The sequence below is a fragment of the Dicentrarchus labrax genome, unplaced genomic scaffold (assembly GCF_905237075.1).
Source record: "Dicentrarchus labrax unplaced genomic scaffold, dlabrax2021, whole genome shotgun sequence".
NCBI lineage: Eukaryota > Metazoa > Chordata > Actinopteri > Moronidae > Dicentrarchus > Dicentrarchus labrax.
Genome location: NW_026136707.1, coordinates 1,043,928 through 1,068,216, shown reverse-complemented (window position 1 = coordinate 1,068,216; position 24,289 = coordinate 1,043,928). Strand labels below are relative to the sequence as shown.

At 39.9% G+C, this 24,289-nt stretch overlaps 2 protein-coding genes across 2 annotated transcripts in view; both read left to right on the top strand.

Moving 5' to 3' along the window:
- Window positions 1-56: 56 nt before the first annotated feature.
- Window positions 57-2,496, top strand: LOC127367070 (killer cell lectin-like receptor subfamily G member 1). Its single transcript, XM_051406599.1, has 4 exons — window positions 57-171; window positions 799-950; window positions 1,069-1,175; window positions 1,654-2,496. Exons 1-4 carry the CDS (start codon window positions 168-170, stop codon window positions 1,817-1,819), a joined length of 429 nt encoding a protein of 142 aa, XP_051262559.1. The 5' UTR covers window positions 57-167; the 3' UTR covers window positions 1,820-2,496.
- Window positions 2,497-10,207: 7,711 nt separating this feature from the next.
- The window catches only part of sh3bp5b (SH3-domain binding protein 5b (BTK-associated)), a 39,225-nt gene continuing 25,143 nt past the window's right edge, over window positions 10,208-24,289 (top strand). Inside the window, exons 1-3 of the mRNA XM_051406585.1 lie at window positions 10,208-10,553; window positions 11,836-11,898; window positions 19,994-20,122. Of these exons, the coding sequence (XP_051262545.1) occupies window positions 10,476-10,553; window positions 11,836-11,898; window positions 19,994-20,122 (270 nt within the window). The 5' untranslated portion in view covers window positions 10,208-10,475. The remainder of the gene's footprint in view (window positions 10,554-11,835; window positions 11,899-19,993; window positions 20,123-24,289) is intronic.

The window sequence follows — 24,289 nt, the reverse complement described above, 5'->3', positions numbered from 1 at the left end:
AAATCAATCAAGAGAAAAATCAACTGCTCCAAGAGAAAGATCAATTGAATCAAGAGAAAAATCAACTGCTCCAAGTGAACAGTCGACTGCAAGATTATAACAGTCACCTGATTGAACTTAATAAGAGGTTAAATGAGAGGGTCAGTGACCTTCAGAAAAAAATAGACATGGGTGAGTAAGTTTCTTTTTTTTTTTACATCAATTTTAGACTGACAAACAGCATACCTGAACATTAATATACTGTTTGTCATAGCAGCTACAACTACACAGAATTGCAAGCAGGAGTGAGACAATGTCTGGACGTAGGCAAGAGATGTGGCCCATGACCATTTTATGGAGTTTATAAATCATACAAAAGATGAACATATAACACAGATCTGAGGACGAGTCCCTCTGACTTTAGTGGTCCATTCCCATCAGCCTCAGCTTTACTTTGTGTTTCGTGCTTACCGTATTAGCGAAGGGTAGCGTGCTAATGAACATGTTTACCATGTTCTCTAAGATGGACAATGTGGTTAACAATAGACCTGCTGATCATCAGCATGTTAGAATTGTCATTGCACGTCAACGTTAGCATTTAGCTCAAAGCACCACTGTGGCTTGCATGGCTGTTTCATGTATTTTTCAGAGAAACTGTGATCTTTTACAGCCATCTAAATTTTCAGGCTTTGAAGCACAACAGTTTTTGGGGAGGGTACCCTAATGCTTTTCATCAGGATTATTTTTTATGATCATTATGCACTGAATACGTTTTTATCTTGTCCTGATTTGTCCTGTCCTGTGTTTATTCCTGAGCAGCGCAAAATGTCCCAAGCTGTCCCCAGGGATGGTGGAGATACATGAACTCCTGTTACCAGCTTTCCTCTGGCATAAGCACCTGGCATAATGCCAAACAAGACTGTGTGAGCAAAAGAGCTCATTTGGTGATTTTCAATGATAAATTTGAAGAGGTATTTGTGATTTGTCTTATATAAATCTAATATACTGTATTACCCTGCAGGCAATTTACCTGGTTGACCCACTAACCACATTGGATAACGTATTTCTACTACACTTCCTTCCCATTAGGATGTTGTCCGTGTTTTTGGAGGTCATGTCAGCATGTGGATAGGCCTGAGAGGTCAACAAGATGCGCAGTTGTGGACGTGGACATGGGTGGATGGAAAACCAATGTGGTAAAAAATGTTTTAAGTATTTATGAATAAAATGATGATATTGACTAAAAGGCTGTCCACATCACAACTATAACCACAACGACAGTAGCTAGCAATATCATTGGGATGACTTTCAGTTAGGGTTTTAAAGATTTACCAATACAGACTTCGGTTTTAATGTTATAAATGCAAGTACATCTATAGAGTAGTGAGAGTACTATTAGCGCAGAGTGGCTTGCGAGGTCGGTACATAAACAAACATGTCCGACAAGGCCGACACAATTTACAGTGCACCATCAAATCTAAATTTGGAAGACTTTTGGAGTCTATAAGAAGGAAGGAACGTTCAGCAAAAGTCTTATAATGAATTTCTAGCAGAGTAAATGCTACAAGGAATGTTTATTTTTGACTTGAATACATAGTCAACCCATAACCGTCTTGCACTGTTCCACACTCACCAAATCCACTAACCTTAGTTTGTGTTGTTTTCTAATGACAGGAATCGTCCGCTACCTTTTGGGAACAATTGCCAGTATTGCAACTATTGTGCTTGTGCATATGTTAAACACTGTCAACAGCCATTGAATAACCTGTTCCAGGACTCGTGTGAAAACCACCACCACTGGATGTGTGAGAAGGAGCTGCACACCAACTTCCTTCAATAAGACTCACACAACAAACACATCTGCACTCAGTCTCTCCTCTATCATACACACAAACGAATATATGTAATGTGTGTAATGTATATGTACCTTTTATTAGTTGTAATTGTTGATTTTACTTTTCTATCATATTTTCTATGACTTCTTTATTTTAATGCACCTACCGGCTTGCTATTAAGGTTCAGCAAAATATATTGGAAAAAGGCGTCAGGTCAGGACTCAGGGGTGAAAAGGGGGACTGAATATACAAGGCCATCATGTGAGGAGGGCCCACAAAGATACTGCCTATGTACAGGGTCCATAATTCTGGATTTCACCTGTGTTAGAACATATGTCACATTTTAGTAGCTGAAATGTTAAAACTTTTTTTTTCATTCACTGTGTAATAGTTAAACGTTTTTATAAATGGAGAATGTAAAAAATGATAAATGAAAAGGAAAATGTTTTTGAGCCACTGAAGAGGAGCTTAACAGTCGCATGTGGCTCCAGAGCCGCAGGTTGCCTGTTAATATTTACCTTTTGTGCTTCTGAAGCCAATACCACTGAATTGCAGAATTCCAATTCAGTATGTTCAGTTTATTCTCAAACTATACTGTGGTTTTGAATGTATTTTATTCATGAAATTGATTAATCCCCAAAATGCATTGAAAATGTCAATAAAATATAATTAAACCCTTAAATCTTGGAGGACTTTGTGCAAGTAATGAGTTGTGCCAATTACTGGTAACCACTAGAGGGTGGTGTTTTAATATTTTGAAGCATCTAAAGAGAGCAGCAACCATCAGAATCAGAATCAGAAATACTTTATTAATCCCAGGGGGAAATTACTTTCGTTACAAACCCCAGATATACATACAACATCTAATATATTAAGAACATATATATAAATATATATAAAAGGTAAAATGTACAGTTTAAAATGTGCAAAAAGTGCAAACATTATTGTCCGTGTTTGAGGTCAGATTACAGAGGGGGGGTGTCTGACTCTCTGAGGGAGGCGTTATAGAGTTTGATGACCACAGGCAGGAATGATTTGCTGTGGCGCTCTGTGGTGCATCTGGGTGAGAGGAGTCTTCTGCTGAAGGTGCTCCTCTGCTGGGCCAGTGTGTCGTAGAGAGGGTGTGCGACATTGTCAAAGATAGACTGAAGCCTGGACAGCATCCTCGTCTCTGCCACGGTCGTCAGAGTGTCCAGCTCCTCCCCCACGACATCACCGGCCCTCTTGATCAGTTTATTTAGTCTGTTGGTATCAGCGACCTTCAGCCCACTGCCCCAGCATGTGACAGCGAAGAAGATCACACTGGCCACAACAGACTCATAAAACATCCTCAGCATCATCCGGCAGATGTTAAAGGACCTCCTCAAGAAAAAGAGTCAGCTTTGGCCCTTCTTGTAGACCGCCTCTGTGTTTCTGGTCCAGTCCAACTTATCATAAAGTACACCCCCAGATACTTATACTCCTCTACAGGGGTCACAGGTGTATTTGCCCTCCTCAGATCTACTATGAGCTCCTTCGTCTTTGTCACGTTGAGCTGCAGATGATTCAGCTCAGTCCAAGTGACAAAGTTGCCCACCACAGTCCTGTATTCACTCTCATCACCCTTTTCAATACAACAAACTATTGCTGAGTCATCAGAAAACTTCTGAAGGTGGCAGTAGTTGAAGACTGAGGTGAAGAGGGTGAAGAGGAAGGGAGAGAGGACAGTCCCCTGTGGGGCCCCAGTGTTGCTGACCACCCTGTCAGACACACAGTTCTGTAGGCGTACGTACTGTGGTCTGCGCATCAGGTAATCAACAATCCAGGACACAACGGGGGCCTCCACCTGCATCGCAGCCATCTTCTCACCCAGTAGAGCCGGACGGATGGTGTTGAAAGCACTGGAGAAGTCAAAGAACATGTCTCTCACAGTGCTCGCCAGCTTATCCAGATGAGTGTAGACTCTGTTCAGCAGGTAGATGATGCCGTCCTCAACTCCCAGGTGGGGCTGGTAGTTAGCTGCTCCAGGACTAGCCTCTCCAGGGTCTTCATAATGTGGAGAGCCACCGGTCTGTAGTCCTGAGGGCCGGCTGGGACGCGGCGTCTTTGGCACAGGAACGAGGCAGGACGTCTTCCACACACAAGGACCCTCTGGAGGTGCAGGCTCAGGCTGAAGACATGACTGAGTACTCCACACAGCTGGGGGGCACAGGCTTTAAGCACCCTGGGAAATACACCGTCGGGGCCTGCCATGTCTGAACACTTTATGTCAATAACAGGATAGGATAGGTTTAGCTAAAGGACTGAAATGTGGAATATAGATGTTCTGAGCACTGTTGCATCCTGAGCTGCTGTTCGTGAGCTGTCCCTGAAAAGAACAGCACATCCCAGTTCCTCATCCTGTCGTCAGGAAGCAGAAAGGAAGTTAAAGACACAGGGACGGAAAGGTCAGGTGGCCAGCCTTGCATCAAGGTCTTCACCATGTACTGCATCTCTGCCTCCATGCTGTTATATAACATCATGCACAGGAAGGATAAGGTTGTTATTCTTTATTTTTCTTGATGACAAATCCCATGAACACTCCAGACCCAACTATGTATTAGTTCCCTACCCTGTCTGTGGCACCCAGTCCCAACCCTATTGGTTCCTAATGAAGATATAAATCTTTATAAACAGCTCACAAATATATAGTTTCATTTTTTAATACATGGGCACTGTATTTACATTATTTACTGGAGTAAATAGTGCATTTGTTGGAACTATTTCCAGCTGTGGATTTTTACACATGTGAGTATTTGGGACATCAGAACGATGTATGTAGGATTGAGTCTAAATAATGTGTGTTCATGGTAATGAAGGTGAGCCATGTGTAAAGGTTTTTGGCACAGTGGAATAAGATACATCATGTTTTGGATGCATATGCATATATAATGAATATAAAACAGACACTACTTGTTAGTAGCACAGTAGTCGCTGTGTGGGCCTTTTTATGACAAGAAGAAATATGTGGAATATCACCCGCATTAACCAAGTAGTTTTAGTCACCTGACTTAAAGATATAATATGTTTTTCCGCATTAAAATGTCTATAAACTCTAGAGCTATGGTCTATATGTAGTTGAGCTGTGTTCTTACATTATACCAAATATTTTCAATAATGTTCAAAATTAGAGAAATGTATCATTTTATTCAGGTAACGCTGCATTTCACCGGTCTCCTGTCAGTGGCGTCATATCCCCTTTGTGCATGCATCAGCGTTGTGGTTGTCTGCCAGAAGCTGTGATACATTGACTGTTTATCCAGTTTTAGGCCACATTTTTACCATCCACTTTTTTAACTCTTAATATCTGGGACATCCTTTACTGAACAGCATTAAAGAAACACATATTTTTAAGGTGGAACTGCTTTATTCACTGTTTGTACTGGTTTTAATCAGCGGGTCTGTTTATTTTGGAGAGGAGAAGACCTCTGTGGATAGTAGAAACCTCCTGAATGAAGAACACTGAAGGAATCCTAACTGAGAGAATTCTCTGTGTATTTCCTCCTCTACTATCAAATTTGGCACCTTTCCGCAACTATCCAGGCATTTAGCTGACACTCTTATCCACCCACAACGAGTGCCTCAGGAGAGCGATCTTAAATGAATTTAAACAGCTACAATCTGACCACTGTCTGACTGCTACAACAACACATTGTTAGCGGTCCACACTGAGTTACATTCGCAGGTTTAGCCATTTAGCTGACACTCTTATCCAAAGTTATTCACAATGAGGACACGAGCAGGAGTAATAGTTTCATTTCTTAGATCGCAAATGTTACAAGGCAGACATCAGTGACTAAATGAATCTACTGTGGAGATAGTGGAGGGAGTGCCAGGTACAGGCGCAAGGTTCAGAGGCAACACAGGCAACGTCTTCAGTGAAAATGTGTCCTTTATCAGAACAAAACCTCCATGTTCTCAGTGGATATCAGGAATCTGCTGACAAGGTCCTGTCCTGGCAAGTCCACATGAGGGCTGGAATATTTCAGATATTTGGAAATTTGCATCTATGTGTCTTATTCAGGGATATACATGTAAAATGTTTTCCCTTTTTTATTTTGTCAAGTTTTTATCTATACCCAGTATTTTCACTTAATATTGTAACATTAATTCGCACATTGAATAATGGTCCAGTGTGGCAATTTAGTGGCATCTAATAGCGTAGTTGCAGATCACAACTCCCTCGCTTCACCCTCCCCTCCCAAGCGTGAAGGAGAAATTATGCATTAAAAACGTGGCGGTCCCTATCTGGTGCTGGTGTTTTGTTTGTCCCTAATGTAGAAACACGGCAGTCCAGCATGTCCGACTTCATGGAAGGCAACCTGCGGCGGTTCCTATGTCCAGGTGGTTATACACTAAAAAACATAGTTCGGAATATTATATTCCATTTCTGCCAATAAATCCTAACACTTGAGTCCATCTTCCAGTTACTTCAATTAAAACTAGTACAAGTGACACATTTTTGGTGCAATCCTCAGTTGACCTTTATTCAGAACAAAGAAAAATGTGAAACGCAAAACTTAATGTGCAGCTCAGTCTACCACACAGTGTGGTAGTAAATCACAAAGGGAAAAGTATTCATGAACTGCAATCTGAATTGTGTCATACCAATCCATTATACTTTTTATTCATATATTTGAAAATAAAAGGTTATGCAAGTCTTCATTTTGTTTCCAGTAGAGTAAAGCAAATATAATGCCAGTTTACTTTCTGAAGACAGATCTTCCTGTCTGGAGTAGCAATATATCATGTTGACAGTAAACTAATAGCCATAGACAGACACCCTCACCTACACTCACATAGTGGCCAGTAAGCCAGGGTTGTGACCAAGGTTTAGGAGCAGTGAGAGGACGTATGACATTGACATATCCTGTTATCCAGACAAATCACCATCAGCCCGAGGAGACCCAGAACATGCTGACGTGACTCTGGATATCCTTCAGGGTCTGCAGGGCGTCGGTGGTCTTTTTCAGCAGGCGTATCAGGTTGCAGCCCTGCAGAGAGCGGGGAAAGTAGGTCTCTAAAAATGTGACATGTCAGCATATCTACAGCTTGACCTTCAGTGTTACTAGAAGAGGCTTTTTAAGTAGGTGTAATCCACCCTTTCACAGCTATATTACCACAGGGGAGCAATGACTCTGAATGGAGGGTTGTATACATGTGATTGGTTGATCCTGTTAGTTTCTATACAGAGCAGTTTGACCTGCTTTTTCCCATGTTAGCTGTGTAGCCCTGTTAAATCTGAAATCCCAGCATGCAATGCTGACAAAGCAGATTTATATATCTGAAATGAGAGTGTTGAATCACTGCAGGGTGTGTTCTGAAAATCAAAATGTAATGGTCCAGAGTGTCACACTATTAGATGTCCTTTCAAAGCTTTTAACAAGATAATTGAACTTTTTGGGGGTGAAAATAACAATTAGATTTAATAATAATTAATTAATAATTTAGTTTTATGATGTGTCATGTTTCTATTTGATGCATAGCACTTTTTATTTTATTTGCTCTGTATATGTAGTTTGTGTTGTGTTTGTGTCCATGTTTTATGCTGCAGTGAATCCTGGTTGTCTCTTTCTTCCTTAGTGTCCTAAGTATCTAAATTGTTTCTATCTCAGCTGCTCATTGAGGTAAACAGGCACATTATGTTAGTTATGCAACCTGTGCAACGTCACCTCAGGCCTCTTTTTTTATCTCGGTGCTTTCAGTACTTTCTCCTCTGGTGAACAGGGGGAATGAAAACAAAAGATTAAATGGGTGATGCCAGTATGTCGAAAGAAAGTGTGCATCTATCTCTGCAGAAACGTTCTGTCCTTCTACATATCTGAAATATTTTGAGAGTGATATGAAGGTTTTGTGTTCCATTTGAGTTTGTGTTCCAAGGTGCTGTACGACTTTCAGACTAGAAGATGCACAAAAGCAGTGGTTCCCAACCAGGGGGTCGGGATCCCTACGAGGGGGCACCAAAGCTTCTCCAGGGTCCCAAGGCCTTCTTGAGTTTAACAGGTGGAAGAAAATCTTAAAAATATACTTAATAGGCCTATATCTAGGCATTTTTTCTTTTTCTTTGTTAGTCTTTATCTATATCACCAGTTAGTTGATAAAATAGCTCAAAATGGGTTCCCTGGGGACAAACATCCCGGTCAGTAGGGCCACTAAAAGTGCTTGATTTTGCCAGTGACACGCTCAGATTGTTATTCTATGTGTCTGAGATTATGGAGAGGATCCTTATAGAGATATGCCTTTTTGTTAGAGAGTAAGGTCCTTTTTGTTTAAGCATAAACACCACCATATTGCTGTCGCTCACTCCGGACTTTATCATTACTGTTTAATGTTCTAAATCTCATATACATATACTGTTAACTTCATTCCTCATAACCCACTATGACATTTTCATTGGAACTACTTTCTACTGAACAGTTGCACAATAGCAACATTTTAGCTTGGATGTTGTTGACAAAAAAAAATAAAAAATATGTTCACAGGGTATAAAAAGAGGGGAGGGAATGGGAATTATAACTGCTTGGTATATAACAACAGGGTCTGCTATTCAAAGAAAGAGCAAAGTCCTACATCTATAAGCATTTTGAGGCCAACAGACAAGCTTTTGTCTAACTACAAATTCTTCTGGGAAACTGTCTTAACAACATTTGCTGCTGCTTAAATTAGGAGGCAATAAAAAGCCATCTAGATGAAGATCTAAATTTGAATTTGTTTTGATGAAAAATGCACCACACACTCATAAACTAATCAAATTCTTTAGCTCATCAAGCATGCCGCTAAATAAAAACTCTCTGTTACTTCAAAGCGCAGAACTGTGTGCAGTATGTGAAGCTTTATATCGAACCTACAGGATAATTACATTACGAGCGGTTTCTCTGTATAGGTTCTAACTTAATAAAATTATCTTTATGTGCAGCTTCGTTGACCAGTGCTTCTAAGAACAGCGGCGGCAGTATTGAGGGCAAATAACAAAAATGTTATCTGTCATCGAGTCAGAGAAAAGATGTGTGTCACAGTACATGTTGACACAGATACGCAGGACAACATTACCATCAGTTTAAAGGGCAGGACCTATCACACAGTGAGAGTGACATTATTTATCAGGATATAGAACACTGGAAAGTAACTTGAGACATTTATTGTGAAATATATTCATAAAAATGACCATTTTAAGTAAAAGTGTAAAACTTATTAATGATGCCAAAAAATGTTAATATGATACACAATTCACTGAAATAACAGTGGTTAAATAAAACTTCCAAAATGTACATCACTTGTTGAACTTTGAATAAAAAGTCAGGGGATCAACAAAGTTATTGGAATTCATCCTCTGTGTTACATGACTGTTACAGGTCCTGCTCTGAAAATTTTACTTACGTAAAACTGAGCATAATCAGAAAAATCTGGCGCCAACCTAACTGGAGCAAAAGTGCCCTTTTGGAAGCCTGTAAATTAAACATGATAAACACGATAAAGTGCCCTCTAAGGTGACCTTCGAGTAGAGAAAATGTGATGCGGTACCATATATGTGTATACCATATAGGATAAAATTAGTTAGCCTTTTAGATCACACCTCAGCCATATTGTACACTTTTCTAACAATGTTTGCCAAAAAACAAACAACAACAACAACAAAAAACAATACAGCAACAACAACAACAACAAAAGTCAATTTCTTTATCTTATATCAAAGCCTCCGTCTGTCCGTCTGTGTTCAGTCTCAGTCCGGTTCCATTGCACACCAACAACAACTACAACAGCAGCAGCAGATGAGGCAGAGCATCCAGAGGACATCAGATGGAAAAAACAGCAAATATTTTTTCCATAAAATATGATCCGGTTTCATCAGTGATAAAGTTAGTGAGGTAATGCTGGCCGATATATCAGATGAACCGATATAGGCCTACCAGTTTAATTTCCTGCATGATATACATTTTTCATACACTGCCACTGCAGAGCTGAAACAACTGCTGTAACTTATTTGTTTCTTGTGCAGAAGAACATGTGAGAAATATCTCCTGATTATCTGAATACTTTTATACTTGAAATGACTTTATGTCAATTTATAGTGTGTTAAAATTGAAGAGCGATTGATGGATGGATATCATTATTGGTTTAAATGATTGCTTTAAGCTTACTTAAGCACATGTTGTCTTACTGGAAGAAAATAATTAGCTTTTGATATAAGAATACAAAGAAATGTAATTTGTTGTCATTTATTTGGACATATGTTGTTGCACAATGTGACCTAAATGGGTTCAAATGTATTTTTTAAATGGAATCTCGACTTTAGTATTGTGGCACTGATTACCCCTCATACACTGCTCAGCTTTACTGAAGGGGGCGTTCCCGGTCTGAAGCAGAGCTCCGGTCATTTCAGCACCGGGCGCAGTGTGGAGGGAGAGGCGAGCGGGGAGAGACGTAGCTGCTCGGCCACGGTGGATACAAGCCAGGATGTTCCTCTTCTAGAACCCCTCCTTTTAAAACATTTGAACTACATTAAGCTCGGGGACTTAGGCGGGGATATCGTGAGTGTACCGTGTTGTGACCGGCTGAGACAGATGCGTCTGCGGTCTCTCTGTGTCCGGTAGTAACGTCTGTCTTTGTTCGGTGGTGTGACATCTGTCCTCCTTCACCTCCAACATGGAGCATGTAGAGAAGGAGCACAGGTCGGACGAGGAGACCGAATATGAAGACGAGGAGGTGGACCCCAGAATCCAGGTAACTAATCCTCACAGCCACACTATTGATTATTGGTTTTCATCGATTCGGGTTCATTGTAGTCCAGCCAGTTGTTGTCCCCACACCAGCTACCACAGAACAAAGTCCCAGCAGGATGCTGCCTCTGCTTTTCCTCAATCATATCAATATTATATATTTGAAATATAAGAAACATTCAACTTTACCTGTTCAGTTTACATCTGATATTGTTTCTAACATAATTCTTTACAGTTCTAATCTGATGCAAATGTGACTAAACCAGTTCAGTCATGCTGATGTTATTTATTTATTTAAAATCATATTTTACTGTGAAAATCTTCTGTATCATTTACGATTTACAAACATTTGTGTTTTTACATACATACATACATAACATACATACATAGGTATATATATGCATGTAAACATAGCAAAAACTGAGAGTTTGGTCATTAGCGGAGAAAAAGACAGAATCAAAATGATCTACATAATATGAGAGATTAGTTTAGAGTGTATGTTTATGCAGAGCTTTTCAATGTTAAGTTACAGTCTTTCACTAAAGTACAAAGAATAATGAGCTAAAATTAGTCTCAAGCATAAACTGCATAAAAAACAGAGAACAGCTGATATAATGGAACAGACAGAATCGATTATGGACTGTAAAAAATGAGGGAGGGAAAAAGCTTAATCGGTTAACAAAATTGTCATCTAAAACAGTGGTTCTCAAGCTTTTTGGTGTTAAGGACCCCCAAAATGTATATACATTAAGCCATTTTTAAAAAAGATGTAGTCTCAGGTAACCTGTCTGACAGGATGTATAACTGTCTGTCCTGTAGATGGGCAGATTAACAGTTTAGGACAACATTTAGGAGGATCTATGGGCCGAAATGAGCGGGCCGTCTTCTACAAAGCCCGCCATGTTGAAACACCATTCATGTTTTTCGAGAGATTTGCAGTCGTAGTTTCTCCGACAAGCTTGGAACAGGAGAGTGAGGCTAGGGCGTTGCAACTACAACACTAGATACCACTAAATCCTACAGATGGGTCCTTTAATATTTGATTATAATTCATATTTGATATTTAGTGCTGTGTTTAACTCAGTTTAAGTTGTTTTATTCTTAAAAACCATTCACTAATGTAAAGACTGTGCCTCAGTTTAATATGAATATTTTAAAATTCCATAGGGTGCTGTGTTATTCTTAATTCATTCCAGATGTTGTTCATTCCTCCTCCTATACCTCCAGATATTATATTACATTCCTTCCTCCTCCTCCTCCTCACTCTGTTGCTCCCTCTCCTTCAGGGGGAGCTGGAGAAACTCAACCAGTCCACCGACGACATCAACAGATGTGAGACGGCGCTGGAGGTCAGTCCATTGCACACACACACACACACACACACACACACACACACACACACACACATATATTGAATGTACATGCAGGTTATCTGTGTGCTCAAACACTTTTTTACTAATTTGACTGATGTGCATGTAATCATGTGCACGTAACGGCTGTCAGAAGATAAGACTTAAAATCCCAAGTGTTCACTGTGTCTGTGAAATCTAGCTGTCAGTTGTAACGTTGTTTTGAAGGCATCGCTGTGCAGATACAGCAGTTTTTTTTCTGACTTACAGCTGGACCTTTGCTCTGTCCGAACTGTTTGTGAAGTTCACATTTTGCTCCGTGTCAGCAACTTTAAACATACGAGGAATTGGCCTGTGTCTAGTTTTGTGACATACTGTGTTACAATAAAGTCATTTAGGCATTTAAAGCAATTTTACTGACGCCTGTATTCAGAGCAATCTGTAGGCAGAGTTCAAGTTCAGAGTCTCACTCAATGACTTTTACATAAAGAAATGGACTCTCTGAACCTGTGACCAAAAGCAGAAATAATGCACTGCAGAGTCGGAGACAGTTACTTGGGCCATCAAGGCTGTTTTAACTTGCATAACTGATCTTTGAATCCCATCAAAACCCAGTAAAATCTGATGGCTTACATTTATGTAGGTCAGCAATATGTAGCTTTATAGAGGTGAAAGTCCAAAGTTGTGTCAGTTTGAGAACTGTGTTAATCAGGCAGCTGAGAGGTTGAAGTGAACAGGAGTTCATTAGTTTGTGCCTGCACATGGATTTAGTTCTATATGACAGATCTATTATTCGGCGAGAAAGTGATTTTTACTCTGACAAAATTAAATTAACAGCAAGAATTGTGGTCGGTTGTTCTTCAGCATTTCTCCACAGTCTTGTAGAGTCTGTGCTTTTCAGCTGAACCACGTCTGGCTCCATGATGCAGAAGAATTTGCTCTAACACCGCTTTGATGTGTAACAGCATGCCAAGAAACAGAAACACGATTAGGGTTTGATAGCATAAACTCCAATTCTGTAATCACATTTTGTTGGCTGAGAAAGTGGAAACAGTTTTGAGTGGCAGCTTAATTATCATTGACAACCCGCAGCTACAACCAGAAAATGAGATGAACAGCTGAAGAAATGTTGATTAAATGTAGAGCTGCGAGTAATGTTTCTAATCATCATTGAATATTCTGCCAGTTAGTTCAAAGCCATACATACATATTGGACAAAAAAAGAAAATCCTTACATCTGACAAGCTGCATAGAAGTAAATTGGCATTTGTTCTTGGAAAAATTAGTAATTAGGGATGGGAATTGATAAGATTGCATTGATACCAGTGCATTGATATGAAATCTTTCCAGTTCTATATTGATTCCCTTATTGATTTGTCCCTTGTTATTATAACATATTTACCATTGGTAGTAACAAACGTGCTTCTCGGGTGGCAAGCAGTGGCACCCATGCATAGGGTGTCAAAGACATGCCATTTCTGGAATTCAAGCCCATGTTTGCACAGATAAGCCTATTTCTGGTGTTTCCACCCTAACATGAAATGATAATTTTACAGACATTACAACTAGCTTGTTGGTCTCCACCATGACTTCTTCTTGTTCCAAGTTTCCAGCAGCACAGGCGCAGTTTGACGTCATTGTTTTGCAATACACTCAGGAAAACATCAGTTGAAAGGAATTGATCATTTTGACGATTCCGATAAATTGGACAATTTGAAACCGGTTCTCAAGTGGAACCGGTTCTTAATTCCCATACCTGATAATCATAGCGAAACAGTGGCAGATTAATTTCCCTTTTAGCAAAGCTGTCAGCGGTTGACCACTGTTGTTGTTCCAAGAGCAGAGCATATATATATTATTTTATTTCATCATAACCTCACTGTAAGTGTATAATCTACAGTATATGCCTGTGTTTTTCAGTTTTGCTCTTAAACTAAAGACCCTAGAAACATCTGAAACCAGCATCCTTCTGTGCTTCATCTGCTGGGTCTTATGTTTGTGGCCCTCTGAACATAACCCCCCTGCAAAATTGAATATTCCCTTTGTTTGTTTTGAGGACAGAGTATCTTCAGTCTTTATCTCCTTAGCTGTGGTTTTGGGACCTGTCAGATCAGTTCATCCTACTCCCATTTCTCCTGTAGGTACCGAGCCATATGCCTGCCCATTGTTAATCCTTGACTGACCTTTCTTTATGCCTCCATGGACTACAAAATCAAGTCAAGTTGTTTTCATGTCTGACAAAGACATCCACTGTTCGGGACTATCCGACAGGACTATGTCTGCTGTCAGAGGGGAAAAAATCTAAAAAATAGTCACGGCACGGATGAAAACCAAACATCCCTCACTGGATATTGTCTTAGATGGAGCGAGACTGAGTGATAAAGATGTGGACAGATAGCTTACACACATTTTAAATGACGTCAAAGAGTCTAACAACAGCAACTCCAGGAAATGCCCTTCAACAGTGTTTTAGTTCTGCACTTAAAGCATTTATTCCACAATTTAAATGAATTGATTAGTAATGGACAGAACATTTGCTGGTTCCAGCTTCTTGAATGTGAACATTTTCTGGTTTTCACGGCACTCTTATAATTGGGATCTTCCACTATTTGCTACACAAATTGGGTACTTCAGAAAATAATCTGCAGATTAATCAACAATGAAAATAGTCATTAGTTGCAACCCTACTGTATAAATACCGTAATATAAAGCCCATCATAACCTGATATGATTAATATGATAGAATACTCTATCAGTATTAACCTGGCCTTCTCTAGCGCTAAAAATGACTGATTGTTTCATTGATTTGTCAATTCACAGCAACTAGTTTGATGATCGATTCATTCTTTAAGTCAGTTTAAGCAAATATTCCCCAAATTATCTTGTTCCAGCTTCTCCAAAGTCAATATTTGTATCAATAGTTTTCTTACTCTTCTATGATACTTTCCTGAAATCTTTTGGGTTTGGTTGTTGGATAAAATAAGCAACTTGAAAACATCACCTTGGGCTAAACTATTCGATTTAAACAAGAAAATAATTAGCAGTCTAGCTTTGTGTTGCATTGCAGCCTTAGCTTCCTCAGCCTTTAGAGGGAGGTCAAAGATTGAAATGTTTTGCTAAAGGACACTGAAGGAGGACAGATGCTTGTAATTGCAGGACCTTGACCCTGGATATTGCTGTCTCTGTCTCTGTTTACTCATCAGCTGCTCACATAAACATAAAAAGTGCTTAAATCATTGCTGATCCCCTGCCAGGATTAATCTCTCCCCTCCAAAGTTTTGACAGAGCTCCCTTTAGTTTGGTTCAGGGATTGAAACCGCCAGCAGCAGCATTAGTGCGAGATCATGTCATTTAACCCAAAGATAAGTTTTTTTGATTTGAGGCGTTCATCATGATGCTGACAAGAGGAGAGGGGAGAGTGACTGGAGTCAAAATGAGCCCAGTGTCACAAGGTGAAGAAGCTAATTCACTGTCATAGCAGTGATTCAAATTGTATTTAATCTAGCAGAGGTTCTAGACATAACGCCTCAGGGTGCTAATGTGTGGACAAGGTGAAGTGCGTCACAGTGTGTGCGTCCGAGCCCTGGGCGGGAGGACAGAGACTCTGCACTGCAGTCTGCATCAACATCAGTATAATCACAGAGACAGTGAGATACAGAGGAGAGGACAGGGGGGAAGGGGGCAATGACGTGTTTCTGGCTCTGTAGAAGCTTTCTTTCTTGTAATTGTTGGGTGTATAGCTTTGTCATGTTTGATATGTCATTTCTACTGCAGTTTGTAAGTGTATGGACAGTCTTGTGTTGGGTTTGACACTGAAGTTAAACTGCTGACTTTCAGCTTATTTGAGGGCGTTTACGTCCACATTCGACAAACTGGGGGCCAGTGACTGAGGGTGAAAGGGTCATGATTCCTTCCTTCCCTTAAAGCTGAAAGTCAGCACTTTGCACACCCCCATAGTCACTGTTTCACTGGATCCAGTGTGCTGGAACAACTGTACTATAAATTGTATAGTTTCCTCTTTTTGTCTGTAAGGTAGTTTGTGTGTTTTAGTCCTAAAATGATTAGTTAATTAATCTATTAATCAAACAAACAAACAAACAAAAAGAAACACCAATAAATGGTAATAATTGGTAACACTCTAAAATAAGATAATTGAAATAATATTATAAGAAAAATATTATAAATAAATAAATAATTGTCCATTGGCCTTTGGACTTAAACAGGATATTTCATTTGTTTTGCAGGTATTTGGTCAGAAATGTTAGCAGAAAGTTAATGGGTCACCAAAGTTATCACATCCTGTGGGGAACCACCACAGAGGGTGCTAAAGGAAAGGTCAGGGTGCCATCAAAGTCTGTGGGATTCATCCTCTGAGCACCATGAATATTTACTTAAATATCATAAAACATTTCATCATAGTACTTGTTGGGACATTTTAGTTTGAGCCAAAGTTGTGACTAATCCCTACAGCATGACTAAAATAATATCAGAAAATGCATTGACATTGCATCAGTGCAGTGAAAGAGGAGATTTCTTTGACACTACAGCATTAATGCATTTGGTGTAGAAATGGAGGTCATGCTGTGGGATGTGAAGGTCAAGAGAAGATGAATGGATGGGAAAGAGGGTCTTTTCGAAGGAGTGATAAAAAAGCTGCATGAAGGATTAAAACATCAGTTTGACAGAACATCTGTGGGCTAAAAGTCAGATTGGAGAGGAAAAGAGAGGACTGACTGATGTCTATGGGCCTGGAGGGCAGGATACGATCAAAGTCTAGATCAAAACCTGCAGACATCAGTAAAAGCAAACTGTACAGGAACGTTGGTTTCAGTTGTGCAGATCTAAAACCTCGGACTGCCGCAGCCTCCTCACAGCCTCAGGCCTGCTGGGTATTCTTACCACAATGACGGTGTTCAGTTTGATGCAGTACTGCGATAAGGACAGTCTGTCTTTAACACGTTTTATTCATATATTGAACTGACACTCTAAAAAGTGTCTTACGACTTGTACATTGTTACTGCTACTATTTTTATTATGTCCTAGAACAGGGATTCCCAACCAGGGCTACTTGTGGCTACATCTGCTGTTGCCAGGGGGTGCATGGAGGGAATGTAGACACATTTGAGAAAACTGAATTAATGATTTGATTAACAAAATATTTCCACATATTGAGTCAGCTATAACAATTCATGTAAGTGTTATTGCAATTAAAGGACAGTTAGCTTGAAGTAAAAGATGGATAAACAATTGAAATAATCAGCAAAAAGTATATGTTAAACTTAAAATAGATTTCATAAAGTAATGGATAAATGGTTGTAACGTCCTGTTTTTGCCACTCTGTGTGATGTACGAGTGCAGACTTGACTAAACATTGACAGTTTAATTCGATGAACTACTATATCCACTCCTATATGATTTAATAGTTAAATGACATCCAGTTTGAAATGACTTGAAATTAACACATTTAGAACATAAATGTGTTATGAATGAGCAGTGCTGATGTATCTGATGGTGAAATCCTGCAGCCTTTTTGTTGTGTTTTGTAGTTTGAAAGCCTCAAAGTTGCAGCCTGTTGTTACCTCGATGAAACGCTAACACGATTTTCCATTAAATGGGTTCTGGCAGAGGTCTCCAGTGGGACAAATAGGGTCGAGCTTTCTTTTAGTGTCATGAGCTTCCTTTTTAGACTGTTTTTCAAAGTTCAACAAATTAACTGTGAAACATGTTTTTGAACAGCTGCAATTGAATTCAGCTTTTGATCCAGTCCTAAATGGATTACCTGGTGTCTGACAATGCAAACGATTGCGTGTGCAAGTTAAAGCAATGGACGCTTCAGTTAGACTGCCCCCTTTTAGTTTAGAAGAATGGCTTTCTATTCTAACACTGCACAGAGGCAGTTTACAACTATAATGATTGCACACTTGAAATGTGTGGTCATTTATCCTCCCTCCACAACATGTTTAGGGAATTTAAACTTATGTGTAACTTTGCAGACTTTTTTTTTTTTTTTTTAAATGTGCAAGACTACCCGTTTCCAAACTACAAACTTGCAGAAGCATTGTCATTAATAAAAGCCGTTGAAAGTTGAATGGATGAAGTTTTGAAGTTATTGTATGAAATTCTTACAGTAGCGTAGATATGAATTAGTTAGGGGGAATTGTTCATAGCATAGTTTAGTTCAAAGGAACACAAACAGAGCACAGCAGTTAAATGTGTTCAGTCATTACAAACCTTATATAAGTGCTCATCCAGAAATAACAACATTAGAAATAGGCTACACAATGAAAAACCGGCAGTCAGCTATTTGGCTATGTACAAAAAAGGGGTCCCCATTATTGATCCTGTTTACAGAGGTCTGGCTGCTCAATTGTTTCTCCACCCCCCAATGTCCGAACCTATTGAACACAGAAGAGATTTGGGATCTGGGCACTGATTCAGAGGTTTGGAATCAGACAAGTGAAATCGTAATCATGGTGGAAAGACTGGCCTTGTTGAATTTTTATGTTGTTATCTCACAAGCAGCTGTTTTTTGGACTGATAATCTTTCAAGCCATAAGGTTAGTGATTTTATCGGTAAGGAGGAATTTGACGTTCAGCTCTGACATGCCAACAACTATCTCCTGAAACCTATGACCCAAGAGATTAAGATGTGTGGAACTCCCCACTAGTCTGAGGATACAGAGTACTGAAGTAGCCCCCATGAACAGCAAACTGAATGGCCATTGAGGTAGTACTAATCATACTGCATGTGGATGCACCTGAGAATCAAACCTTGTCTATTGTGGTCATTTCCTCTTCAGTGTTGTTATTTGGTGCCACTTGAGTTTTAATAGGCTTATTCTCAGCTGGATGCTAGTTGCATCAAACGCAACCTTTTCGTGTTCGGACAAACAAAGATCATAGCTGCAGTCTTATTCAGCCTTTGAGATGAAGAAAGACTGTTTAGCTTCTAAAAAAGGAAACCCTACAAACAAGATGGGCCTTGTCTTTTAACAGAAGGACCTTGGATCGAGCACAGTGCCACCAAAACATGTCGTCACTTGTATAACTGACCCTGGCAAAGGATGGCAGACATGAAAGAGCATTTCCCTGTAGGAGTTTCCAACTTGTTTTTCTTCCTCTTGCTCTTTTTGTTCTTAGAAAGTTCTATGACCGTCATGCCAATTGGACAACCATGATTAAATTTCAAAGCTGAATGCTTATCAGTCTGAGAAATTCCCCATGACTAGTACAAATGAACAAACAAATCTCTCTAAGATGGAACACACAGTTTTTATCATACCAGTTACCAAAATTATATCAGACATTCATTTTTCACAGGCGCCTGTCAACAGATTGGATTGGGTCTGTTTTTCACTGTTTATTGGGACACTCTTGTTCTCAGGAAAACTGTGTCAGCTTTATCTGGCACATGGTGTAAAAACTTTGCCCAGATTAGATACAGTTTAATGGTTGGTAGATAATGTTTCTTATCCATTATTTAGACCTACTTTTTTGAGTTTTTATCTTTGAACTCTGGGGATGATGAGTTCTTACCAGTTGTGACTCACAGCAGAGGCAGCAATAGAGCAAGTTTCATTTCCTTGACTATTAAGCAGCTAGTAAGATGCAGGTCAAGGGTTGAGAGCTACATCGCCCTGTCAACACATGTGGCAAGTGTTCAGAAGTAGTAGTCGATATAAAACAAACCTTTTTAAAAGCTGGGCAGAATTTGAGAAACATCTGATTTAATCTAGCACTGAGCTCTGTTGTAGATCATTTTCTTCTGTGAAACCTTTTTACATAACTGCTTCTGTTTAAATCAATGAACACTAATGCGATTTTCACTAAGTGAGGTTTTGGCATAGGTCTGAAGTTGCTAAATTCAGCTTTTATTAGGTGTGTTTGGTGTAGAGCTTAGGGGAATGATAGTATTAACTGTTTGTGTTAAAGGCTGAATAGCCACTAAATCCCTGCATAAAGTGTGTGTGTGGTGATATAAAGTATGGTAGTCCTCAAACATTCAACAAGTGATGATGGTATCCTTATTTTGTGCAGAATGCTAGTTTGTGTTGACTTGAATTACTGAAGCTTCTCTCCTCTTTCTCTGTGTCAGGATGCGAGGCAGAAGTTCCGCTCGGTCCTGGTAGAGGCCACCGTGAAACTGGACGAACTGGTGAAGAAGATCGGCAAGGCTGTGGAGGAGTCCAAGCCTTATTGGGAGGCCCGCAGGTTGGCCAGACAGGTCAGTTAACAGCGCTTGGAGGGAGGGATGGAGGGAGGGATGGAGGGATGGGTGGTAGAATCAAAGGGTCAAAATGGGGTTTTTGCAAAATGATATCTTTAAATTAATCTTCGAAGCAGATCAATTATTTTTTTTAATTATTGCTGCTTATTTTGACACAGCTGCTTGTTAATTGATAGATCATCATGCTGATGCAGGTGTTGGTGTTGTTGGGTTCAGGTAGGGTTTCCATGGGTCCAATTCGGATTGGGTCCAACATTTTGAACCCATGAAGACCTCTGGGTCTATATCAGCAATTTGCAAGTCAGGTCTCTGAATGCTGGCAGTTAAAATAACTCAGCATTTTGATAATTTTCCTTTTTAAAAGCTGTATTACTAGTGTGTTTTTATACAGCTGAGACCAAGTCCTCTCATACACAGGCCTACTAATTACCTATTCAGTGTTCACTGTAGCTGTGCATGGCCTGGTTTTTTGTTTCATTCATCATTTATCTATTGTTTTGGGATTTAACCAGGTCAAAAGTCATGTATAGGCTCTAGAAAGACAAGTTCTCCTTTTTTAGGACTTGAGTCCAAGTCATTCACTCAGAAAGTGGTTGATCGTTTGGTAGAAGATGGGATAGATGGATAGATGTTTTAAAGCAGCAAGCTAGTGAATTGTTCAGGTAAATTGTCATTGAGCTATACTTCTCTATGAATCGATGATGGTGATAATAGGTTGACAATCAACGGATGAGTAAGAACTGAGTTCCTTTGTGGAATTACCAAAGTAACCCGACCTAAATACGTGTTCAAGTTTTCCTGTTTCCCTGTAAGTGTTTTGCATGGTTCAACTTTCACTGCTCTATAAAGTACATGTCACTAATTCCCTCACTGTTTTATAACATATGTTCAGCTTTTCGAAGTTTCGGATTGAGGAGAAAGGAGAGTTTTCATGCTCGAACAGTTTTCAGTATAATTGATCAGTAAAATGCAGAAATTGGACACGGCTTCAAACTGGTTAGGGAGGGGAACTATACGCTTATTTCAGACCATGATCTCAGTTCCCTTTTCAGCCTAGCCTCAGCACTCTGTTTGTGTGTTTGTGTGTGCGGTGTAAATAAAGGGGGAAGCAGCCACCTGCACATTTCGATAAGAGACCACACAGCTGTAAGAGTCAGTCAGGAAGTGCAGGGATCGACTGAGACTCTAAAAGGCTTCATTATGTAGTTTTCTTGCCTCTCAGCCTCCTGATATGGCTCGTGTAGGGAGGCTGTCGCCAGTATTCAGGTTTTCACAAGGAGATTAAAAAATCGCTATAAATATGAGGGGTACATTTCCACGGTGTGTTGAAATACAGGCAATGATGAAAGAGTTTCTGTGAAGTGACACTGCAGTTGGACTTCCCCTTTTCAGCTCTGTCCTTTTTTAACCCATTTAAACTAAGTTCTCTGAGGCCACTGCTACTTTTATTATGATTAAGGCATGCTGAAGTAGAGATTAATCACATTTGTGGCCAACAATAGAAAATCCTTGAAGAAATCATTGACATTCAGACACTTAAAGATTAAAATACAGAGTTTTGGCTTGTTCTTTAGCCTTTACCTGTGTCTTTGTATTTGTAACAAACCTTAAAATATAAGTTATGCAGATCTGTCTTTAGCACCTGGGGTTACCATAGGGGTTTGAACCACCAACCTTGTTGGAATTTATTATTTTGGCTACGGCTCCATAGCTATCAGACAGTCCATTAATTCTTCCCTCCTTCATTTATGTCAAACCTTTCAATCACTCAGTAAATGAGAGAAACGGCTAACTTAAGTGTTTGTAAAAGTATAATAAGTAAGGAATTGTCCCCTGTTGTCGTGGTGTGCCAAGCACCTCGATTGAGAGGGTCCTCGGGGGAACTGAGATGAGGATGTACAGCATGTGATTGTTCTAGTTCCTTTTACCTGTCCGCTCACCTGTCAGCCTGATTCATATCTGTCTCCTCTTGACATTTACTTTCACTTCTTAAGCATGTATTTGGAACAACTGTACAAAATAAGCTGCAAGTCCTAGATTGAACATTTTGTGAAGAGTGGGTTACAGTGCTCAGATGGCAGAAATACTGTATTTATTATGGATGTTTTTACCTGTCTCTAGAAATGTCTGGTATGGGAAGTGCAGAAATATGTTGAGGTGTTAGAGCCATAAATAAAAAAAATGGAAGAAGACAAAGGGGGTGAGATGATGGGCTGCAATTCTGGAGGAAGAAGAAGAGGACAAATGTGAGTGGGAGGAGGATTGTAAATGGATAGGATCAAGGTTGAGGCAGGGTTCAAGCTTTACTGCAGGGAGGGAAAACATTTTTATCCATCGCTCTCACTCTGTAAGGGAAACCATTTGGCTGGCAGTTATACTGCACCATTCGTTTCCGCATGAACAGCTAATTCAGCTTGACATCAGTCTGACAAAAATAATCAGTTAAAGTTTAGGAGAAGATTTTAGTTTGTCTCCTCACTCAGATGACCCACTTTTGCTATCTTTGCTAAGTTTACTAAAGTAACCTGAATGACCGTCTTTTGTCTAAGATTAGGAAAACATACTTTTCCTCACATTAGAGAAATGTGCAAGGTACGAAATAATCTTGAGATGAGAACATTACTGGTTTTCGTTAATTGCTGGCAATATGAAAATGCTACGGTTTGACAATAAAGGGGTACGGTGTTCAGCTCTGCTGCCTTGCTACGTGATACTTATATAAAATGGTAGATGGCCAGTAAATTTGAATTCAGGGTCAGGTTTAAATCAAAGTCATCATGGTTGGAGGGTTATCAGATTGTAGTTCTGACCATTAGTTGCTATGGCAGGTAGGTAAAATATATTTTCTGCAGTGAAAGCCAAAATGTGAAAAAGGTTAAGTGGTAGGTGTGAGACAAGACACAGGTAGGGTAGGTAAGGCTAAGGTTTATTTCCACTTGTTCACCAAGGAAAGAGTGAAGGTCTGGGAGGAAAGACAGAGACAGTTTGGCACCCACTTAAATTTGGTTGGAGGTGTATACTAACTATATCACAGTGTATACTTTTTGATTAATGACAAAAGATAATCGCCAGATGCCAGCGTGATATGTTTTTCGAAGTATTGTTATAAACCATTGTACAGTGTTTTGGTGTCAGATAAGCCATCAAACCTATGGATCTATCTCTCATACTGGCTGTATTACGTTTTTCAATTCAATTCAATTTTATTTGTATAGCGCCAATTCATAACAGAAGTTATCTCAGGACACTTTTCAAATAGAGCAGGTCTAGACCGAACTCTTTATAACATTATTTACAGAGACCCAACAGTACCACTATGAGCAAGCACTTGGCGACAAGGGCAAGGGAAAAACTGCCTGTTGAAAGGCAGAAACCTAGGACAGATCCTTCGGCTCTAGGTGGGTGGTCATCTGTCTCGACCAGTTGGAGAGAGAGACAGAGAGACAGCATTAGCAATGGCAGTCTAGCAGGAGGCTCCGCCAGGATCGATAAGAACCTGCGAGACGAGAAAACACAAGAACTCCAGAAAAGAAGTGAAGTTAGTAACATGCATTAATGGGACATGAATTGAGTGCAGAAAGAGAGAGGAAGAGAGGAGCTCAGTGCACCATGGGAAATCCCCCGATAGTCTAAATCCTATAGCAGCAAAACTAAGGGATGGTTCAGGACTCACCTGATCCAGCCCTAACTATAAGCTTTATCAAAGAGGAACGTCTTAATCCTACTCTTGAATGTGGAGAGGGTGTCTGCCTCCCGAACCACAACTGGAAGCTGGTTCCACAGGAGAGGAGCTTGGTAACTGAAGGCTCTGGCTCCTGTTCTACTTTTAGAGACTATAGGAACCACAAGTAGCCCAGCATTCAGAGAACGTAGTGTTCTAGAGGGGTAATAGGGTACTATGAGCTCTTTAAGATATGCAGGGGCCTGACCATGAAGAGCTTTATAGGTGAGGAGGAGAATTTTGAATTCTATTCTACATTTTACAGGGAGCCAATGCAGAGAAGCTAGTACAGGAGAGATGTGATCTCTTTTTCTAGTTCCTGTCAGTACTCGTGCTGCAGCGTTCACCGATACCAGTCTCTCACCAACACAGTCCATTTTATTGTTTAAACACAGTGATGGTTTCGGTTTGAACTAGGCCGCTGTTGCCCTGTTGTCATGAAA